The 23,066-nt window shown below is 38.1% G+C and overlaps 1 protein-coding gene across 10 annotated transcripts in view; it reads right to left on the minus strand.

Annotated features, from left to right (window-relative positions):
* The window catches only part of LOC117419806 (ankyrin repeat and sterile alpha motif domain-containing protein 1B-like), a 260,532-nt gene that overhangs the window by 206,862 nt on the left and 30,604 nt on the right, over positions 1–23,066 (minus strand). For all 10 annotated transcript variants that reach the window (XM_058986231.1, XM_058986226.1, XM_058986225.1 and 7 more), the window contains exon 2: positions 4,186–4,266. In XM_058986231.1, the coding sequence (XP_058842214.1) occupies positions 4,186–4,266 (81 nt within the window). The remainder of the gene's footprint in view (positions 1–4,185; positions 4,267–23,066) is intronic.

Below are 23,066 nucleotides of genomic sequence, written 5' to 3' on the forward strand. Positions count from 1 at the left end.
CCATAGTGACAAGCTTTGCAGTGATCTGATTTTGCTGATACTAAATGGTCAAAACTACAGATGACCGAGCTCTGGAAACCTCAGGCCTTGATCCAAGCTGTATTTATTTTCCCATTGGCTTGGCTTGGCTTAACACTTTCAGGACCAAGCTTTTTTCGGTGGGATGCTCCCCCTGGACCAGGCGTTTTTTGGCTGTATTTGACTCTCTTCCTATAAAAAAATCACTAAAAATCTATTTTTTTTACAGTAGAATCTTGGAAATGGTGTCCTTTTTTTTTTTGAAAACTCTGGGGAACACTATAAAGTACTTCAGAAACCATACAAACTTTTCTTTTTTTTCCAACACTTTTTTTTTTATGTAAAGTATTTTTTATTATGTATTCTGCTTAGAGATACATGTATAAAAATGTGTTATTCTATGACCCGAGGGAACTTACAATACTTACTTAAAATGTTGTTGTTTCACCTGAGTGATTGCAATGACATAATACACATTTATTCTGAGGGTCTTCATAAGCAATAATGGACATTACTCTTGATTATTTTCTCAAAATGAATCTTTATAAATAAAATAATAGTTATTCACTCCATTATTATCACCAATAAGGAAAAAAATGTACCTGATAACTTTAGCTCATGAAATAGTATCTGCTTTTTCTTGATATTTATAAATGTATATAATATATATATATATATATATATATATATATATATATATATATATATATATATATATATCTATATATATATATCTATATATATATAGATATATATATATATATATATATATATATATATATATATATATATATCTATATATTTTATTAACACACGAGACAGAATAAATGTAAATCTGATGTGGAATACATCAGATTTTCAGCATTTATTCCAAGTTTCTCTGAAGCAGGCTGTGATGTCTTTTCTTTCTGTGCTGTCAAAACTCTCTCTCTTTTGACACTAAATGCCCCACGACGTCACAGGAAAAAAAAAAAACTATCAGGAAGTGAACGTCAGTCCCTCCCCTATTGAAACCAATGATTTGGGTTTCAAGCCGGTACTGCAAAGTTTACACGATCGCAGTCCTAGAAGCCCACTTCAGTATGATCGTGTTAACAAGATCATGGTCCTTAAAGGGTTAAAGAGTAAGTAGTGGGTTCTGAAACATACAGCGTTACACGTCCCCACGTGTTGCTACAACTGTTTAAATAATATATCTGTCATTTTTCTTTTCATTGTTAACATCCTGACACATTTTTACAATTATAACTGTAAAGTCTGTTTCAAAGCTCTTTTCAAAATGGCCGCTTTAGGCACTGATAGTGTAAGGCCCAGTGTTACCTGTTTGACCACACTGTCAAACAGGTAACACTGCAATAACAATCCATGGTGTGATACGGAACAGAAAAGCCTGAGCACTTATGTTTTTTTTTTTTTTAATTTGTTTTATCACTCTTCCTGCAGTGATTTAGAGGACAGATCTCAAACCCCAAGGCACTGGAGCGGACATTTTAAAAGACTTTAAAGTTGTCAGGATGTTAACAATGAAATGTTTTTGTGTAAAATGGCCTTTTGTTTGTCTGTGTGTGTAGTTTGGGGGGGGGGGGGGGGGGGTGGGTTGAACGCAGATTCTTGGCTTGTATAATGCATTTGCATGACAACTAGTAGATGATTAAAATACAATAACTATACAGTAGGCACTGTTCCATTAGATCTGCAGCCAATACTCTCCAATCCAGGTTATTACAGCCAGGGGAGAAAGTTTATTATTTATACTGGAAATATGCCTGCAGTGCCTACTGTTAAAGTTGCATACAGCATTGGAACACTTACAAAATACTGTAAATACTGCCTAAATAAAGTAAAACCCCTCCTGAATATCAGATATCAATACTAGCAATCAAACCGTAAAGCAGCAACAAAATCACAACTTGTCACAGTTTAACTACCTGTAGTATAGCAGTATATATTATCTCATCTCTAGGATTTGGATTTCAGTCTGGGGATTTAAATGTAATTTTTTTTTTTTTTTTTTTTTTTTAACTAATCCTGCCAAAATCAATTTGAACTACACTGATCTGTGCTAGTAAACTGAGACTTACTTACAGTAATCACCTCACTCAAAAACATTAAAAAGACTTCCAATAGCTCCCGAGTGGCGCATCCAGTAAAAGCGCTTCGCGTGGAGTGCAAGATGCGCCCTATAGCCTGGAAGTGTCACAGCCGACCCTGACCGGGGGTTCCTAGGGGGCGGCGCACAATTGGCCGAGCGTCGCCCGGGTAGGGAGGGCTTAGGTCGGCAGCGGAAGCCACAGTTCACTGCGCATCAGCGACCCATGTGGCCCATAGGGCTCCTGTGGTTCTGCAGTGGAGCCGCCAGAGCTGCGTTATCCTCCGGCACTATAGGTCTGGTGGCCTCGCTGTAGATCCGCAGTGCGAAAAATGACGGCTTGGCAGGAGCACGTTTCAGAGGACGCGTGTTCCAACCGCTGTTTCCCGAGTCGGCGCGGGGGGGCGGGGGGGCGGGGGGGGTGGTTGCGAGCAGTGAGCCGAGGATACAGATAATAATTGGGCATACAAAATTAAGGAGAAAAACCAGGGTAAAAAATTGGCGGCGCCTAAATTAAAAATAAATAAATAAAAAAGGCATCCAATACCAAAGTACAAGTAAATTTCATTTTTTTCTTTAGCAGCCCACAATTTGTTATCCAATTTAATGAGCATAAAAGATTAGCAAACCAAGCCTGAAAAAATGCAATACAGAACAGTAAATTGCATGGTGGTTTAAAATAGCTGTTTACTTGGCAATCCAATGTATGTACGTGTAGGTTTTGCAAGCCACAGTACACAATAGATCTATGATCCTGCAAATATCGCCACACAATTCATTCAACCCAAAAACATTTTTTTAACATGACATGAACTTGTACAGTAACTGTAGCACTGTACCACAAATTGAGGCCAAATAAAGATATACAGACAAATACAGACAACACGATTATGTGCATGAATTTATATTGGCATAAGTGAACTCCTGTAACAATAGACCTAATGTTGCAGTAAACTATTACATGGCATTCCAATCAGCTACTTTATCAAGTCTGTGATATTTGAGTACTCATTACTTGTGTTATTTACTGGTTGTGTGCATTTGTGTTTGGGAATCATCATGGATTGCATCAACCAGCATCCTAGGATCACTCCAGAAAATAAAGTGTATACACCCCCCACCACGGCTCTAAATTCAGATTTAGAGTTCTCATTTAAATGCTCAATAGAAAAAAAAATGGAACTAACCTCAACATAAATGTATTGAACTGTGTGTGTTAAATTGTGAAATTGATTTCCAAAATCTGAGTGTCTTTTTCATATTAAGTGTTTCATAACATTATTAAAATAAAGAATTATTTTTAGCACTAAAGTACACAGTTAATTTATTTAAAAGTACATCTTATTACCACTTGGACATATCAGGGATTACTACTAGAATGCCTCACTGCACTGTCAATTGAATTACACTGAAGCTTAAAAAAAAAAAAAAAATCTCTATGAAGTGATTGTACGAGAAGAAAGCTAAATTATTAATTTTGAAACATCTGAAACAATCTGCATACTGTAGAAGAGACGGTATGATCAAAACAGAAATCAATAGTTTTATAATACCTAGGATTAGAGGCATAATTTACCAAATGAAAAAATAAATTGATTACAATATAAGTGATTAATTACAACTGATTCATTATAAAAGTACAGGTACATGTACTTTATATTAGGCATGTGGCGGTTTCCAAGGCGCATTTATTTTTTTATATTTCAATGGCCAGCTTGTTGCAGTGATGTCACGATAATGGCTTCACAAACGTTGAGTTCAGAGCACCCTAAAGCAACAGTCATGCTTATTCCATAAAACAAAATCATCAAAAGTAAATGGTATAAACAGAACACACAACGATTCTGCGTGCAGAACTCAAATAAGCTGATCCCTGAGTAAAGGCATAAAACACCCTCTCTGCACTGAACCTCATCTTTGTGTTGGCAACTGCAATTTGTATTGCCACACTTTAGCAAAATGCTTGATATAAAACAAGTACACCAAATGCAGAGAGAAAGCAGTCGACACATAGTACAACACTTTCAAATGTATAAAGATTACTGTATATGTATTCTTTACTGTAGTAGCATACTTACTTGTGCCCATTCAGAGATGCTTGGTGCAAAGGGGTGTAACCAGAGCTGTCTGTACAATTGACATTAAGTCCTCGCCAGATGCTGAGAATAAAAAAAAAACATATATTAAACACCTAATCAAAGTTTAAAATTACATTCTTCAAAAAAGCAACTGCCTTCTGTCTTGTAATTGCAGTCTGAACATAAAGAAAATACACACTGGGTTGCTATAGTAGATGCGTTACTAAAGAAATACAAAGAACAATTAGGCCTCTTAAGCCATTCTGAATACACCCTGTACAGAACAGCATACTACAGTATATGATCAGATACACAGGTGAATCTGCATTAAGACCAGTGCAAGCACAATGGGCACTATTCAAAATGTTAATTTAACTCAATCAATTTTGCAAACAGGGTCCTGCCTATGTATAGTATGTTTTGCTTTGCATTTTACTCCTTTACTTACAGTAAAGTTACATTTCATCTTTCTGACCATTTAAAATTAAACAGTTTGAGTACTGCATGTGATAATCCAATGCATTAAATGTTTTAAAAAATACAATTAAAATAAAACTAACGAAGCAGTTGGGCATTGAGCGCATTTTTTTTTCTTTAAAATTACAATTATAAAACCAACTTGCTGACGATATTTTTAATTGGCAACATGTTTTATTTATGCTTAACCTATGCAGTGTATATTATATATACGGCAGCAGCATTTGGCTGCTAATTATTTTGCGTTTGTGTAAATCTGACCACCAGCGGTGAGGCGGATATTCACTCCATGTTAGCACCACACTAAGCCTGTGTCCTAGGCAGTCGAATGCTTCTGACAGCATTTAATATCATTGCGATTTTATCAGATCAATGTCCACTCTCACTTAAGGAGTGACCAGAAAGCATCAATCTGTAATCTGAAAAGCATTGAAAACCTCAAAACTAATTTCAGCTTGCAACACTTGATGGGAGACCATCCAGACCTGAGATGACGTGAGTGAAGTGAGTCTCAACGCACTTTTTCTCCCCTTGCTGCCATAAAAAGCCTTTTTATTTTACTGCGTTTACATTTCTAATGGTTCCTTTCATGTCATATTAAATGGCATTACCGACACAAACAGCTATATAAAATATCAAAGTCATCTTAACAGCTACTAGGTTATTTACTGAGCCATAAAAGACGAGAGCAAATCTGCAGCTTTCTGATAAGAAAACCATCAATTCGATGTCTCAGTCTGTAACCTGTAGCTATGTTATGCACCATTACACTCAGTCAAGCTGTCTCTGTGCACACAGGAGAGTGAACATACCAGGCAACGAATACTATTGTAGAACTATGCACCTTAGTTTCTGACTCGATTAATAATAAAATATAAATATAAATTAAATTAAATGATAAAGCATTAAAAAAGGCCTGCAGAGACCTGGAATTAGTTCTATGGTATGAGCTTATTTTTAGCAAAAACCAAAAGGTGCACAGATTACAAGAACCTGAATCGAGCTCCCTTTGATCACACTGAAATCTGTCCATGACGTCCCTTAAAAGTAGACTCCACATATTTTTGTAACTTTAAATAGCAAAGACCACATAGCAAATGTCCCTGATATAGATTTGAATACTGTAAAGGTTATAAAACACTAAAAATCATTCAGTATGCTGTCCTTTTATAAGTGAAAAGCATTTTGTCTTTTCTACCACTAGTGGCCTCCACTTTGTTTAACATTTTTTGCTGTGAACTGTAACAGCAATTCATGAGAGTGTAAACAACACCACCGTACCAGGGCTCAAATCTATTGCTCTGCACAGCAATCAAGACTCTTACTAGCAAGTTCACTAGGCGTTTTCTATCAAGCTTCCCACAGGTCAGGGCAGAGGGTAAGCACTAAGCTAACCATTAATCAGACCGCTAGAGTGACAGTTCCTCTAATGAACAACTTATTAGGACCTTTATCTATTTATTAATTTACAGTATAAAAAGTACTTATTTTCCCACCATAAAGTCTATTCTAAGCTTGCAGAGCCGCATCATTAAGTTATACATTACTGATGTGTAAAGTATTGGTTACATTTGCTCATATCAAGACTCAGAAGACTTCGGGCTAAAATCATGCCTCGACCTTAACTCATTAAGTTAGTACTGTCTGTGGCTACAACAGAAAATTAAAAAAATGCAATTATGTCCGAATATGCTGATGTTTCCCAGGTGAATGCACGTTCCATATAGACCCAACAGTCAACCCTGTTGTGTGCCCACCGAGAAGAGTTCCGCTTGCACTCCGCAGTCGCCTCAAGCGTTTGTCTTGACCACCGCAACCTCAACAAGGCTATAAAGCCCCCACATTACCCGTTACCAGCTCTAGATGATGTCACACCAAAGCTTGCTGGTGCACGTTATTTTAGCGTGTTGGATGCGAGAGCCGGATATTGGACCATCAAGCTATCAGACCAGTCATCACAACTGGCCACCTTCTCTGTCTGCCCTTTGGCATCATCTCAGCCCAGAAGGTCCAGCACAAGATTGACGAGACATATGGTCTCAACAGAGTAGCAGCCATTGTTGATGACATCTTAGTGTTTGTACACACAAAAGAACATAACGCAAACCTCCGCGCTGTGCTTGAAAGGTCAAGAGAGAAGGGTGTATGTCTCAACCCAGACAAAAGTAAAATATGCATCCCAGAAGTAAGCTATTTTGGACATCGCCTCACAGTGGACAGGATCAAATCAGATCCAGCAAAGGTCACCGCCATTAAGAATATGGACCCACCACACAACCGTGCAGAACTTGAAACTGTTCTCAGCATGATTAATTACCTAGCCAGATTTACACCTCACGTTTCAGAAGTCAACGCACCACTGTGTCAATTGCTCAAATAAACCAGTAAATTCCTATGAGATAAACGGCACGATATTGCCTTTCAGAACATGAAAGACCCAATATAGGAGGCTGTGTGGTCCAGTGGTTAAAGAAAAGGACTTGTAACCAGGAGGTCCCCGGTTCAAATCCCACTTCAGCCACTGACTCATTGTGTGACCCTGAGCAAGTCACTTAACCACCTTGTGCGCCGTCTTTCGGGTGAGACGTAATTGTAAGTGACTCTGCAGCTCATGCATAGTTCACACACCCTAGTCTCTGTAAGTCACCTTGGATAAAGGCGTCTGCTAAATAAACAAATAATAAAATAATAATAATAACATGGGAACCAGGCCCTGCACAAATAGAAAAAGAGCTTTATGCAATCCTGTTTGGATGCAAACAGTTTCATCAATACATATATGGTCACCACACCACTATGGAATCGGACCACAAGCCTTTGGAATCCATAACGAAGAAGTAACTCGCAACAGCGCCCCCTAGGCTACAAAGAATGATCCTGCAATTACAGAAATATGACATTACCATCATACATCGACCCGGGAAGGACATACCAGTAGCAGACACGTTGTCGAGAAAGTCTATTGTCTACAACAACAGCCTTAGTGAAGCCACGGACATGCAGGTTTACATGGTTCTACACAACTTGCCAGTCAGTGATCAAAAGGTGGCTGAGATCACAGAAGCAACTGAAATTGAAATGATTGCACTAAATAAAGCAATAATGGAAGGATGGTCAGCTACAAGGAAAAAATGCCAACTCAATATTGCTGAATATTGGAATCACAGAGATGAGCTCTCTCAGCTAAACATCACCATCTTCAAGGGTGAGAAAATAGTCATGCCACATTCACTGAGGCCAGACATGCTAGCAAGGATTCACACTGGACACATGGGCATGAAAAGTGCAAGCAAAGAGCCTGTGACATCCTCTTCTGGCCCGGTATGTGCAAGCAAAAAAGTGGTCTGAACAGCAACAGACTATTGATACAAAGCACTGGTCATGCATGCATGAGAGTACATCTTAAAAACAGGACCATTCATTTGATTCTGGAACAGATAAGAGTTAAACAAGAATCCTGTAACAAAAATGCAAAGCAATAAAAAAAAAACTGCTAAAGACCTAATTACAAAGTTCCTATGAAGTGACAAACACCCATGTGTGAGACAGAAATCAGACCATTGTTTGGCATGACAAACATAATGTAAGAGTGACATACAGATAGACAAATGGGCAGGCACATGCATATACTGTAGTATCCTGTTCTTATACTGTAAAGCTTCATCACAAATGGATAAGTGATTCTCTAGACATTTTGTATTTTTAATACATTTCAATGTGGAAACTAGACAAATTGCTTTGGATGCTATAAAATAAATAAATAAATAAATAAATTATTATATATAGTATATATAGTATATAAAATGTGTTGACCCAACAAGTCATAACTAATTACTACTTTTAATATAGTATTGTTATTATTATTATTATTATTATTTATTTCTTAGCAGACGCCCTTATCCAGGGCGACTTACAATCGTAAGCAAATACATTTCAAGTGTTACAATACAAGTAATACAATTTCCTTACAGTATAACATTCCATTTTCAAGTGAAGGCCTTTTTAATACTTTCACAAGTTCCTACAGTTTTCTCTACCCCCCTCAAAGCCTCTTGCAGAGCAATCCATTAAACTGAGGCAAGTTTTAGGACCAGTGCAACAAGGAAAATTAAATTTGACCTTTGACTGGCCTCATAAAATCACTAAGAATTCCCACACAGAATGTAGAGTCAATTCTGTGCAAAACAGCAGATTTAGGGGGTGATGTAAGGATAACCACAAAGTGATTTGCGGGTGCAAAACCTCTATAATGTGGCCATAAATCATGTTTAGCAGCCGTAAAGTCTGGCCACAAAAAATGTGGCGTATTTAAATAATGGTGTTCTCCTGGCGTTCTGCACCCGCTATCAAATTTGCACTTTGCCATCATTAATCCATTAATTATATTGAAATGCATTCAAATGAAGAAAAGAGCATGGAATTGGGCAGGACCTGGATACTAAGCAGGCGCAAACATTATAATGAGATGTAAGGCTTTTTCCTTGCACTTGGGTAATTGCTGACCCCCCAAAAACTTTGCACCTCTTCTTACAAGGTGCAAACCATTGTAGAAGCGAGTAACTAAGAGCTATATAAAAAGCACACACAGAATAAAATAACACATCAGATAGCAACCTAAATATTATACTTTTTTTTTTTTTTTTTTTTTTTTAATTCTAACTAATAATAACATTAATAAAAATAATCTAAATAGTGCAACTGGTCCAGAATGCTGCTGCTGCTGGAATACTGACAAGTACAAAATAAACTGAACATATTACATCTGTCATGGAAACTTTGCATTGGATACCTTTCAAATATCTGGTTATTTTTAAGATTCTTCTGACCTTTAAGGCTGTCTGGGGAACTGGCCCTAAATATTTATTGGACTTGCTGCATCCCTACATCTCTAGGCGTCGGCTGAGCTCTTTTAAATGAACCCCAACCCGATGTTGTCAACCCAATTTAGATGGAGGCATATTTTGGGTTGAGGTCCTAACAAATATACTACATCTGTAAATTATTAATGCAATGTCCCAACCAGTGCATTATTAAAAGTTACCGTAACATTACTGATGTAATACATATAGTAATCCATCTCATATCCGACTGCAGTGGGACCAGAGTAAGGGCGGATATGTAAAAAGTCAAATGAATAAATCCTGTTTTAAATACCATTATACACAGCTGGAATAAATACTATATTCACACAATTACTGTTTTGAGAATAAGCTTTAGGAGCTCCCCTAAATCCCTTGTTTAGAAAGATACAGGGTATTAATGCTTGTGACAGAGTAGCCGTCTGCCGTGTGGGTGCGTGCATTCTCTGCTGAGTGACAGGCAGGAGATTGAGACAGAGATTGAAGTTCATACGCCTCGCAGACGAACAGGATTTATATCAACATACTGAACAGCTCACGTGACACTACCAGCAATGGCAGAGCACGGAGCACATACAATATCTGAACTAATCTTCTCTGTTCAATAATAAACTAACGTTGCTGAAGAGGTTGATCATGGTGGATAAACGGTTAGGGCGGATATGCGACGGATTACTGTACTTCAGTTACTTGCTTTGCAGAATGCAAGGCCCCATCATACTCAATCAACGAAGACGATTGAGAAAACAATGGCTAATGTAATATCAACTTAAAGTTGACTGGGTAAAAGCCATATGAGGTTATTAACTTGCTACTGTAGAAAAAACTCCTAAAGACCCATTACTGCACAGAACATCACATTAAGTTATATTATAAGCACTGTAACTGGAACGTGAAAAAAATATATATATATTATTATTATTAATAATAATAATAATAATAATAATAATAATAATAATAATATAATCTGTGGACTATTATACATTATTTGGAAGTAAACAGCAACAAGGAAAAGAAACACTGTTGTTGCTTCTGAATAAAGCACATTGGAAATGTAAATAACAAGGCTGTCTGGTGCACTGTAAACTTTTCTTACTACACAGATGAAGGGCTTTTGTCTGAAGCATCCTGAAAAAAAGACTTAACTGAATGTTTTCAATTTTGTACAGTGTTTACCTTTCAAATATTATATAAGTTTTAGTTCCCATGCTAACATCCCTTGTGTAAAAATCTCCAATAAAAGATAAACTATATACACATACACACACACACACACACACACGTTCAAATACATTTTCATGGGTATATTAGTGTATCTTGAGCAGCGGTGCAGATAAGCTGCGTACCCGCCGTTTTTACGCATTAAAAAATCCAAAATACGCACAAAATTTATATTTAATGCATAAAAATATGCATAGCAAAGGGGTTCCCGAGTGGCGCATCCAGCAAAGGCGCTCCGCGTGGAGTGCAGGATGTGCCCTATAGTCTGGACGTTGCGAGTTTGAGTCCAGGCTATTCCTTTGCCGACCGAGGACGGGAGCTTCCAGGGGCCGGCGCTCAATTGGCCGAGCGCCGCCCGGGGGGAGGGAGGGCTAGGTCGGCCAGGGTGTCCTCGGCTCACCGTGCACCAGCGACCCCTGTAGTCTGGCAGGGCGCCTGCGGGCTTGCTTGTAAGGTGCCCAGGACTGTGTTGTCCTCCGACGCTGTAGCTCTGGATGGCTGCATGGTGAGTCTGCAGTATGTTAAAAAAGCGGTCGGCTGACGGCACATGCTTCGGAGGACAGTGTGTGCTCGTCTTCGTCGCTCCCGAGTCAGCGCAGGGGTGGTAGGGGTGGGCTGAGCATAAAAAAAATAATTGGACATTACTAAATTGGGGAGAAAACAATAAAACTAATTGGCGACCACTAAATTAGAAAAATATATATAAAATATATATATATATATATATATATATATATATATATATGCATAGCAATTTTGCAGCACAGCTTGTCTGCCTCCCCCTGCTGCCTCCCCTAAAACTTCCACATCTCCCAGAATACAATGTCTTCAGTTACTAGGAAACTGTACACAAAAAAACAAACCAACAAACACCCAATCTTTGACTTGCCCTGTTGTCTTTCCAGCCAATCACAGTGAGAATAAGAAAAATTTGAAGCTACACAGGTTGAAGCGTAAACCCCCCAGTCCAGCTACAAATCCAACTGGAACCGTCTGAGGTAACCGCTAAAAAATGGTTCTTATGACATTAAACAAACTGTTTTATAAATCATCGGGGCAGCAGTGTGGAGTAGTGGTTAGGGCTCTGGACTCTTGACCGGAGGGTCGTGGGTTCAATCCCCGGTGGGGGACACTGCTGCTGTACCCTTGACCAAGGTACTTTACCTAGATTGCTCCAGTAAAAACCCAACTGTATAAATGGGTAATTGCATGTAAAAAAAAAAAAAAAAAAAAAAAAGTGATATCTTGTAACAATTGTAATTGTAAGTCGCCCTGGATAAGGGCATCTGCTAAGAAATAAATAATAATAATTAATGCATTTCCTTATTTTATCTGTATGGCTTTATATTGACGTTTTAACATGTTCACTGAATTTAAGAATGTAATGTTAAAATAAGTAACGTAATTAATTGGCATAGTCAGTGTGATACCTCGAAAAAAAATGTGCTGAGCTGATAAAGAACCTTGTAAAACACACGCGCGGTTGTACAGCAGTTTAAAGTAACATTGCAGTAAAATGGAAGCTCTTTTTTAATGCCTACCCCTTACCATTAAAGATTGTATTTATCGAGATTACTGCTAACTTCAATGTGAAAATACCCGCTGAAAATACAGGGTAAGTTACTCCCAGACCCAAAACCTTATCTGGAGCACCGATCTAGAGTCAAGCATCAAATAGTTCCTAATCTCAAAATCCTTCCAGTTTGTGCAAAAGTAATTATTTCCCTTGAGGCAGACAAATTAGCACTAAGCCGAGTACAAGAGTACATCACCAAGTAATTATTGTTCCTGCCATGGCTAATCTAACTCATCCGCTTTTGGACAAAACATAATACATTTAAAACTAAAGCAGGGATACTGTTTGCTTCCTTCATGCTCTGCTGATGCAGAAAGTAATGGCTAGTGAATTCGTAATGACTGCAGGGTAATTTAGGACAGAATGAACCACTTATGAACAAGTGCTTTACGGAGATGCACTAGATAGCATCCACTGCATAAATAAGAAAAGGGGCTGCCGCATTGACTGACTCTTAATAGTGCATTTAATGAATATCAGTAATGCTCAAATAGATGGTTATGTTATATTATCTTGCAACTGCACACATATACACCCAAAAATGAGAAACTGCAAGAGCTACTGTATAGCATAAAGTATCACCTATAGTGCTTTGGAAACACAACACACATGTAATTAAGTTACACAGCATTACCATATTGAATCATATTACAATTACTTTATCTTGATGTGCTGTTATAAATATGCCAACCCAATAATGGCAAAGTTCTTTACAGCTTACCTACATGACCTACTACTGTATAAAAATGTCATATCATCAGATATATTTTTCTGTGAATTAATGTCTTCTGTCGTTGCCTTGTAAAGGCAACTGATTCGATACCGGACATCTGGTCACATTAATGATACAGTGATCACAGGCCCGCCATTAATCAAATATTTAATCTATTTAATCTACAGCACCAATGTGACAGCATTACAATACATGTTGTACTCATTGTGTCCATTTTTCATTTAATGGTGGGGCTCAGTCTTTTACTTTGGATTAACTTTAAACCATGAAGTATCTACGGAGCTGTACCACTGTACAGTAATGCACAACTAAGTGTAAACAAAAGAGCACCTCTTAACATGAGGCATTTAGCCACTGCTGCTTGTTAAGGAGGTCCAATTCACAAGAAAAATAAAAAGCTTGAACAATTACTTTTCTTTATCACCCTCTGTATTTATTTATTAAGCAGTACAGTACAGTACAGCGGTGGTTAGATTATCATGTTTGCTTGGGTAGATTGATGGGTGGAAAACAAAATCCAGGGAACTACATAAGGAAAAATTCTAATAGTTCGATTTTTTTGAAGTGCCATTTTGATCCAAGAGTGATTCCAGATACATTCAACAGGCCAGAGTTTTACAGTGTTTCATATCCGAGCGATTCTACTACATTGTTTATTTTTCATGTCAACCAAAATAGATTGAGCCAGTCAACTTTTTGGTTTACTGGACCACTTCCATAATCCACACTGTTGCTACATGAAGATTAACCAGGGATTTGTTTTATTTGTATGATTATACAGTACCGTGGGCACTCTGGACATGCTGTTACCACTACAGACACCTACTGCACTGGGGACCCCTGTAAACAAGGAAAGATCCCATTGAGTTAATGTTGTACACAAATGCTGTGATGCCAAGTACTGTATCTCATCATCACAAATCTGTGGGAAAAATTACAAAGACAACAGAGTTTCTGCATAAGAAACGTAAATTTCAACAAGCAGTATCTCAGCAGATGATAATTCCCTGATAATTATCCTGAAAGTCACCCCCAGTGTACATTATTATTATTTATTTCTTAGCAGACGCCCTTACCCAGGGCAACTTAGTCATAAACAAAAAACACATTTCAAGAATCACAGCACAAGTATTAGTACAATTAAGAGCAAGATAAAATACAATGACTTCAGTTCTAGTAAGTACAACTATATGACAAAATACGATTCAATATCGAAGCAGATAACAGTGTCAGTGATAGTTACATCAGGATGCGATTAAATGCAAAATACTACAGATTGAATAACACTTGTGGCAGATTACAGTACAGTACTCTGTAAAGTACAGGATTAAATGCAGTAAAATAGGGAGCAGATAAGTGCAAGTAAAACGCATTAAGGAAGAGTGATAAGGGTCCAGAGGGAAAAGAGGAGTTCTACAGGTGTTGTCTGAAGAGTCTTGAGGTGCCAGAAGGTGGTCAGGGACTGGGCAGAGCGGGCTCGGGAGGCAGGGTAGCGTAGAGGAGGTACAGCCAGTCTTCTAGTGCAGGAGGATCGGAGAGGTCGAGTGGGTGTGTAGGGAGAGAGGGTCTGGAAGTAGCTGGGTACAGTCTGGTCAAGGCATCTGTAGGCGAGTACAAGAGTCTTGAACTGGATGCGAGCGTTGATAGGGAGCCAGTGGAGTGAGCAGAGCTTATTTGTATTCCCTATGGCAATACAAATAAGCAGCTTGGGAAGTTCTTACACCAAGTCTGGTGTTTGGAAGTACTGTACATAGTAACAAGGAAAACAAAACGCTGAACTTGTTACTTCTGGACAAAGCATATTGGCAAGTTAAACAAAAAGGCTGTTATTTGCTGACCTACATTTTACAAATCCTGGCAATATCACACTAAAGGTTAGGCAGTGTGAGGGTAAAGCTATATGGGGTATAAATGTGTTTCAGAATTAAATACAATAGTGTCGTTAGTGACTAACATACAAAATGAATTCTTCATGGACATACAGTACTAAGTTTGTTATACTATATGTTTTAAAACTATTGCAATGTCTGTAATTCATCTGTGTACTATTAAAAGTTACTGTAACATTATGAATACATGTAAGTTGTGAGAAAAAAACAAGCAAAGCACATACATAAATACATAGTTTATAAAATTACTTACCAGTATTTTTATTTTTTATTTTAAATAAATGTGTAGCACTTATTTATGCTTTTGTAATTAATGTTAAAAAGCAAGGTCAGTCATTTATTCCAAACCCCGGGTCTCTGCACTGACCGATATATAAAGCAGCTTTAAACCAGTCTTTATGGCCACAGTCACAGGATGCTCCTTTGAAAAACAGGTTTAATGTAAAATGAAAATAAAGATATTATTTATAATAATTAAAAAAATACATTTAAAATCAATGTTTTTAGAGAATTTTAAATAGCTTTCAAACCAGCACTGTTTTTCTATTTTTCAAATTGGGAGCACATGCACATCCTTAAAGAGGATTCAACAAAAATGCTGAATTTCAATATGTATCGCAATATATGTCTTCAGTATTGCAATATACTGTAATACAGATCTTCAGTCCCAATACCCATCCCTACCAGAAACTTACATTTAAATTGTCCCTATGAGAGAGGCATTACTTGCTGATCTATATAGTATAATGTTTGTTTGTTTGTTTTTAATGAAAAACAAGTGTCAAGTAAATTAATTTTTAACATAAATTTAAAGCATGATTACCATATTCTGGTAGGAACCCAAATGTACATAATCGTATATTGTTGTTGCTTTGTTCCCACCCTCTTCCACAATTGCTGCCTCCAGCTAATGTGCTGCGGATGGAATAAACACACAGCATACTGTGCTAAGTAATACAAGTAATCATATAAAATGCCTATCTATATTACCTGAAATGAGATGCTCCAAGAATGTTATGTCTGCCAATTCACACTTTTAATGGCAAATTGCTTTTTTCGATTGCAATAATTCTCTCATTATGAAACAATTACCCCCCAACTGCCTTTAACAATTAGAAACTGCTGAAGAACAAACTGAAATACTGACAGGTTTGCATTCCAGTAAAAGTGAAAATGCAAAGGCATTGCTACATGCATTTAAATCAGATTTCTGCCAGTGCTAGTTTACAGTGAGGGGCAGTATACATCCATGCTCACCTTAAAATCTGTACTGGAGTAGTCTGGAGCCTTGAGTTCATAAGAGGCACTTAATTTTAGAATCCAAGCTACAGACTCTTATAACCAGAAACAATAATAGTGCAGTTTGTCTCCATTAGGTGCCCACTGCATTACACACAACAGCTATTCTCTTGTTGCTCAATAGTGTCATAAATGTCATCCGTATTGTCAGAAGGCTTGTGTGCCAGCTTCACAGAAAGATGTGCCTGGGGGTCACCGCAGAGCTGGAGAAACCCTGCCAGGGAGTGAAATGACTGCAATTTCAGATTTCTGAGCATGATGAATTGGTACATCTTGTATATTGCACATGCTTGACCCTGCATGTCTGAGCAGTTAAATATTCATTTTTATAATAGATGAAAATTACACTGGTGTGAAACTGAAAATTGACTAATATAGGTGGGAAAATCAGAGCTCTATGTAAAGATAAAAGTCGTCCAGTGCATATTCTTTTCATTTAAAAAAATATTTAAACCCCTTTTATGGGTCTGTCACCACCACCACACCTCAAGGATATTAAAATTATGTATTGCATCAGACAAACATGAGATCAGCTTCATGCATCGTGGCTGCCCTTAGATGCAGGCAAGACAGAATGATTCTTGGTGATAAATCTCCATCCTGACCTGTGAGGGCGCTGTGTAAAGGGAACATAGTACCCTGGACTGGATGGCCAGACAATTAATTCCCAGGGTTAGGTGGAAGTTGGCCATCTAGAAAGGGGCCGGAGCTACGGTACACCAAGTCATCGACCCAGAAGGGAAGTGATGTGGCAGCCGTGGATTGGAGGAGAGGTTGCAATCATTAACCAAGGGGGCGTGATTGACGGTACATAAGGGGATGTAGCGAGGTGATCTGTGCCTTTGTTATGGTTACAGACGAACCGGAAAGGAGCATGATAATATCGTGTTTGTTTGTTTTGTCATTGCTAATACTGTGCTTGACTTGTGATTATATGACGGGTAAACATGATCCAGGAGCTGTCGCTTAAGGCCAGTATAAACCTAGACAACACTGCACCATTGTTCACGTATTAAACTGTATTTCACCACTTGCACTGAAACCACTCACTCGGGACTTGTGAATGTGTTGTGTGTATTTGTGTGTGTAAATTGACTATTATTATTTGGGACTGCAACCCGTTATTTAGAACAGTGTATTACTTGAGATTATGATTTGTGGTCACCAGACCAGAATTAAAAATAAACATCGTTGCACTTTGGATTATCGTTGTCTGTCTTTCATTGATCACCGCATCACTCCTGCACCTGCGCACTGCTAACCACTTTGCCACACTGCCAAATCACCAACATGTTATTTTTATTATTACTATTATATAAGGAAATACAGTAGTGTGTATAGTTTGTATTTTATTTGATCAGCTACAGCTTAAACAAAGAAAAGCACTCTGAATGCACAGTTGTCTAAACTACAGTATTAACCAACCACATAACACAGTTTTGACAATTTCCTGATTAAAGCCTTCAAAGAGGGTTCTGTGACTGAGTTTTTATATATCCTGTAAAAGCAATTCCTCTGAAATTGGCATGACAGATGTCTAAAAACCCTGAGGTGAATTACTGTCATTACAGTGACCAACAAGCTTGCATCTCCAATGTCCCCTTCTAGAAACGCAACAGCTGTCTGTTAAGACAAACAAACAAGAAATACATGAAATACAATGTACAGTGCTCAGCTGAAAACCCAAGGAAACACATGGTGAGCGAAGGTTAACCGGCACCATCAGAACAACATTCTGCAACACATGTACTGCAATATACTGTAAGCATGGACACAAGCATGTCCAATGCTGTACTGCACTGATGTAAAGACAAGCATTGTAGTGTCACTTACTGTATGCTATACATACTGTAGTAAACACCAATTACAGTATCGTTTGGGAGACACTGTAAAAGTTTCACTTTAACCTTGGTGATTACCTGTGAAACTGTGATTACCTGTGAAACTGTGGTTTCATTTTCAGCAACTAGTTACATTGTGTGCTGTAAATCTTCCCATGCCTAGTTACACTTGTTATATACATATGGATATACAGCCATTACAGGGGAAATTGCTGTAAAGTTACATGTTCCACACGCAGTGAGATTCTTAAGTGTGGTCTCTGTTCTAAGAATTGGGTCCCAATTTGGCACAGTTTTACCTCTTCTGGCTTTATAAAGCTGCCACACAAACAGAAGGACTATACAACAGCTGTGAGTTAGCATACTAAATTGTGCAGTCTGGCGCCAGTGCCTCTCTTTCATGCGGTCTGTCTACTTAATATCAGCGCTATGTCCATATTAAAAGGAAATAATTTTTAGAATAAGGACACTTGCTTGCCACTGGTTTCTCTAAATATTAGTTATCTTAGTTTGAATATAAAGTGTACATCATACTGTACTGTGCATGTTGCATTTTCTTAAAAGTATTCAAGAAACACCAAGAGATTTTCCTTAATTATTAACATAGTTTATTATTTGTATGTCAACAAATACAATGTACTGCATAAGGCTTAATGCAATCAGCCTTCAACTTCAACAAAAGGGTTATTTGAGCTCAACGATGGCTGGGATGCAAAAGGCTTTTTCTGAGTCCTGGAGCTGCTATTTTTGCCCCCCAGTTTAATGGAGGACACTTGGCTGACCTCATTCGTTCAGTTTTATCTGTGTGAATTCTAGTTCAAACATAGGTCGTCCAACCCTTCTTTAAAATGACTTGCAAATATTGCAAAATACCACCTCCACAGCATCTATAGCACCAGTATATGAAAGAGTGAATAGAATGGTTAGACTGTACTGTAGGTACACATGGGGCTTTGTCTGCTTCTCTTATGAAGGGGGTGAATTTGGTAGCACGGAGGGAAAGATATGGATACTTTTGTGCCATATTGATGTTACACAATGCTACTACTGTACCTGTATGAGGCCATTCCATCAAAATGGTACATCAGTGATATAAGCAATTGATAATAACTAAATGGCAAGATCAGAATTCTTGTGGCAGTGTGTCTATTCAAATACGGAGAAGTTTAATAATCAAAAAGTCCCTCTTTCTGTTTACTTTCCAAACACTATTTTATCTAGCATGCTATCTATCTATCTCTATATATTAGGGCTGTCACTTAAAATTAGTTGATTAAAAAAAAAAAAATCACATTTTAAAGGTAACGATCTTATAGCGGCTGTCCTGCGTAGTACCGGTAATACTAAAAAAATAAATAATCTAAAAAAATAAATAAATAAGCTCAATGGGAATTTGGTCTTTTTAAAAGGCATTTTTATTATTATTATTTTTATTTTAGTAAAAGTAACACATTTTTACAGAACAACCGTTCACATACCTGAAAACACAAGACAGCTGAGCTGCGTTTCCATCGTTGGTTGTTTAATCTAACATTACAACTTCGTACTTGGCTTCCTGTACTGCTGTTTTTATTTGTTCTGAATCCAGTTAGGCAGTACCCAAGAATACTGTGGCTATTGACAAGTGATTGCTTAACATGCTGTCGTAGTCAGAAAACACAGAAAGTACACATTGTCTGATATATATTTTTTTTAATTTGTAAAAAGCAATTCCAAATATTACTCAGAAGTTCTCAATATAATTCTCAATAAGGGTCTCATAATATTAGCAATATCGTGCGAAATTCAGCTATTCTTACACAGCGCACCCTAGCATATTTATGTCCCGCCTGTGCTCACTCATGATTGGACACCTGCATAAGGGGCAGATCTTTGACTCTCCCATTGGGTAAACCTACTCAAGACCTTTAACTGTTTATGTCCCGCCTCCGCTCACTTATGATTGGACTGCCGCAGATTTAAATATGCAGAATTCTGCACGATTAAATTGTAATAAAAAAATAAATAAATAAATAAATAAATAAAAAATGTATCTGCGATCAACTAGTTGATTAATCGGTCTGATTAATCTGTTAAATCGGAGCAGCTCTAATTATATATATATATATATATATATATATATATATATATATATATATATATATATATATATATATATATATATATATATCACATACATACAGTGCCTTGCAAAAGTATTCAGACCCCTGACCAATTCTCTCATATTACTGAAGTATGGTACATTGAAATTTCGTTCTGTTTGATATTTTATTTTAAAACACTGAAACTCAAAATCAATTATTGCAAGGTGACATTGGTTTTATCTTGGGAAATATTTTTAAGAAAAATAAAAAAACTGAAATATCTTGCTTGCATAAGTATTCAACCCCTGTGCTGTGGAAGCTCCCAGTTTACACCGATGAAAGAAATTGCCCTAAAAAGGACACAATTAACTTACCATTGGCCTCCACCTGTGAACCATTAAAGTTGCTGTCACATTTTCTGGATAAAAACCCCACTGTTGAAGGATCATTGGTCAGGCTGTGAATCTGAAGGAAAATAAAGACCAAAGAACATTCTACAGAAGTTAGAGATAAAGTAATACAAATGCATAGATTAGGGAAAGGGTACAAAATAATATCCAAGTGTTTGGATATCCCAGTGAGCACAGTTGGATCAATAATCAGGAAGTGGAAGCTGCATCACACCACCCAGGCACTGCCAAGAAAAGGCCGTCCCTCAAAACTCAGCGCTCAAACAAGAAGGAGACTTGTGAGAGAAGCCACAGAGAGGCCAACAATCACTTTGAAGGAGCTACAGAGTTCAGTGGCTGGGAGTGGAGTAATGGTGCACCAGTCAGCCATATCAAGAGCTCTGCATAACACTGGCCTGTATGGGAGGGTGGCAAGAAAGAAGCCGTTACTCAAAAAGTACCATCTGAAAGCACGTCTGAAGTTTGCCAGAAAGCATGAGAGTGACCCAGCTGCGATGTGGGAAAAGGTTTGTGGTCAGATGAGACCAAGATAGAGCTTTTTGGCCAAAACTCAAAGCGCTATGTGTGGTGCAAACCTAACACTGCCCATGCCTCAAGACACACCATCCCTACAGTGAAGTATAGTGGTGGCAGCATCATGCTGTGGGGATGCTTCTCATCAGCAGGGACTGGGAATCTTGTTAAAATTGAAGGAAGAATGGATGGAGCAAAATACAGGGAAATACTGCAAGAGAACCTGCCTCAGTCCGCTAAAAAACTGAAGCTTGGGAGGAAATTCACCTTTCTGCAGGACAATGATCCCAAGCACAAGGCCAAAGCAACATTGGAGTGGCTCAAGAACAAAAAGGTGAATGTCCTACAGTGGCCCAGTCAAAGTCCTGATCTCAATCCCATTGAGAATCTGTGGCACTATTTGAAAATTGCAGTCCACAAGCGTCGTCCAACCAACCTGAACAACCTGGAGCAAATCTGCCAAGAAGAATGGGCCAAAATCACTCTGACACTGTGTGCAAAGCTGGTACATACTTACCCCAAAAGACTTAAAGCTGTTATTGCAGCGAAAGGTGGCTCTACCAAATATTAATGTGTGGGGGTTGAATACTTATGCAAGCAAGATATTTCAGTTTTTTATTTTTCTTAAAAATATTTCCCAACATAAAACCAATGTCACCTTACAATAATTGATTTTGAGTTTCAGCGTTTTAAAATAAAATATCAAACAGAACGAAATTTCAATGTACCATTTGTAATTCAGTAATATGAGAGAATTGGTCAGGGGTCTGAAGACTTTTGCAAGGCACTGTATATATAGAATAATAGATGGGCTTCAGTGAGTTACAGGAAATAATTCCATCAAGGGTTTCTGTGACGTCATAAATTACGGTCCAGTGCTCGGGTTGCATTCAAGACATAGAGGCCTGGATGTCTGCCAGTTTTCTTCAGTTCAACACCAGCAAATCTGAACTCCTTCTAGTAGGACCTAAAACTCAACTTAAAAATCTCAATATAGCTACCCTGAACCTCAGAAACTGTCTGCTGCTGCCTTCCCCCACTGTACGAAGCCTTGGTGTACTTCTTGACAGCAACCTCTCCTTTGATGCCCACATGTCCTGTGTGGTCAAATCTTACTTCTACCATCTTTGAAACATCTCCAAAGTCCGTCCTTACCTTTCCCTCATGGATGCGGAGATTCTCTTTCATGCATTTGTCTCCTCTCAACTCGACTACTGCAACTCTCTCTATGGTGGTCTCCCGGCACACGACATAAACTTACTGCAGCTAGTTCAGAATGCTGCTGCCAGGATCCTTACCAGATGTAAAAAAACATGATCACATCACCCCCCGTCTTGCCCAGATGCACTGGCTACCTGTAAAGTTCAGGATTACTTTCACAACTCTCCTGCTCACCTACAACACCCTTCATCACACAGGTCCAGAGTATCTCTCCGACCTGCTGACCCGCTATGTCCCTGCCCGGAAGCTGAGGTCCTCCGACTCTGGCCTGCTTGTTATCCCCAAGCAAAATTTGGAGAACGCTTGTTTAGCTTCATGGCTCCGACTCTCTGGAACTCTCTCCCAGCTTTGGTGCGTGATGCTCCCACCGTCGCTCGCTTTAAATCAACTCTCAAGACCCACTTGTTTTCTCTTGCTTTCCATGCTCTTTAAGCCTGATATCTGTTATTAGCTGTTGTGTTGTTGCTACTATTTCTTTTTTCTCTCGCATCCGCAATGTTTTAGAATTCGTTTTACATCCTAGCCTTGTATTGAATGTATTATGCATTGTTTTCCACTGTATTTAATGTATTATGCATTTTTCACTGTATTTAATGTATTATGCATTGTTTTGTTTTTTTACTGTATCTTGTAAAGCGCTTTGTGATTGTGGTCCACTATGAAAGGCGCTATATAAAATAAAGATTGATTGATTAAAAAAAAAAAAAAAAATCTCCATGTTCACACGTCTGGGTTGAGAGGAGGTCTGAAAGCTTGTG

This window comes from Acipenser ruthenus, chromosome 14, assembly GCF_902713425.1.
Source record: "Acipenser ruthenus chromosome 14, fAciRut3.2 maternal haplotype, whole genome shotgun sequence".
NCBI lineage: Eukaryota > Metazoa > Chordata > Actinopteri > Acipenseriformes > Acipenseridae > Acipenser > Acipenser ruthenus.